Genomic DNA, 1,322 nt, shown 5'->3' on the forward strand with positions numbered 1-1,322 from the left:
GTACGAACCCAAGGGGTCAGTAAAGGGTCAACAATTGGCCGATTTTGTAGCAGAGTTACCCATGGTTGTCGGCGATGAGTGGAATTTGCATGTTGACGGAGCGTCGGGAAGATCAACGTGCGGCGCGGGGATAGTAATGGAAGGATCGAACGACTTCATATTATAGCACTCTTTAGTGTTTAAATTTAGGACTTCCAACAATCAAACAGAATACGAAGCCTTTGTAGCGGGATTCGAGTTGGCGAGGGACATGGCAGCCTGGAGGGTCCTATGTCAGACGGATTCCCAGCTGGTGGTTGGGCAGATGAATGGAGAATTCCAAGTGAAGAAGGACCACCTCCTACGATATTTCCACAAGGCTTCAACCCTAGTGAAAGGGTTCGACAAAGTCGAAATCCGACACATTCCCCGCGAAGAGAATGCCCGGGAAGACATGCTATCGGAACTCAGCTCCGACAAAGAAAAGGGCCAATTAACCACGATCATCCGTCAGGTGTCGTTACAACCGTCGGTAGAGTGCTTGACACTAACGACAAACGAAGTTGAGGATTCGAGGGTCGAAATCCGAAGATTGATGGATCAACAAGACATTGGCCAACTTCTCTACCATGCCGACTCCAAGAAGGTTGCTCGTTACGTGGCAGTGGGAAACGACCTGTACCGAAGGAGATTCTCCGCCCCCCTCCTCAAATGCCTTTCCAGCTCGGAAGCCCAATATGTGATGGACGAGCTCCATAATGGAATCTACGGATTCCACACTGGCCAATGGACCTTGAAAGCCCGAGTGCTCCGGGCCGGATACTACTGGTCGTCCCTTGAGGAGGACACTAAGTTGTTTGTCCAGAAGTGCGCCACTTGCCAGGCCCATGCCAACGAGGCCCACGCTCCACCGTAGGACCTGCATACACTCGTGTCTCCATGGCCATTTGCCTAGTGGGGAATGAATATTGTCGGCCCATTCCCCCCAAGCAGGGTTCAGAAGAAGTGCCTCCTTGTAGTAGTCAATTACTTTACCAAGTGGGTCGAGGTCGAGGCCTTCGCAACTATTATGACGACGCAGGTAAAGAAATTTTGCTGGAAGTTGGTATGTCGGTTCGGGCTCCCTCGGATGATTATCACGGACAACGGACGACAGTTCATTGACAGAAGACTAGGCGAGTTCTTCAAGGGGTTAGGGATCAAACACGCGACCAATTCCGTGGAACATCCTCAAACGAACGGCCAAGTAGAAGCCATGAACAAAACGATAGTATCCGAACTGAAAAAGCGGTTAGGCGACAAAAAAGAAGCGTGGGTGGATGAAATACCAGAGGTCCTTTGGG

General features: G+C 50.8%; 1 protein-coding gene across 1 annotated transcript; it reads left to right on the forward strand.

Annotated features, from left to right (window-relative positions):
• The first annotated feature begins 250 nt into the window (after positions 1 to 250).
• LOC148198397 (uncharacterized) lies at positions 251 to 895 on the forward strand. The gene has a single exon (XM_088115787.1). The coding sequence runs from the start codon at positions 251 to 253 to the stop codon at positions 893 to 895; it is 645 nt and encodes a 214-aa protein (XP_087971913.1).
• The last annotated feature ends 427 nt before the right edge of the window (positions 896 to 1,322 follow it).

Source organism: Vigna umbellata, chromosome 5, assembly GCF_029865625.1.
Source record: "Vigna umbellata cultivar VRB3 chromosome 5, Vumbellata_1.0, whole genome shotgun sequence".
Lineage (NCBI taxonomy): Eukaryota > Viridiplantae > Streptophyta > Magnoliopsida > Fabales > Fabaceae > Vigna > Vigna umbellata.

Coding starts and splice junctions, on each gene's coding strand:
- LOC148198397 (XM_088115787.1), top strand. CDS start 251: ATGGCAGCCTGGAGGGTCCTATGTCAGACGGATTCCCAGCTGGTGGTT.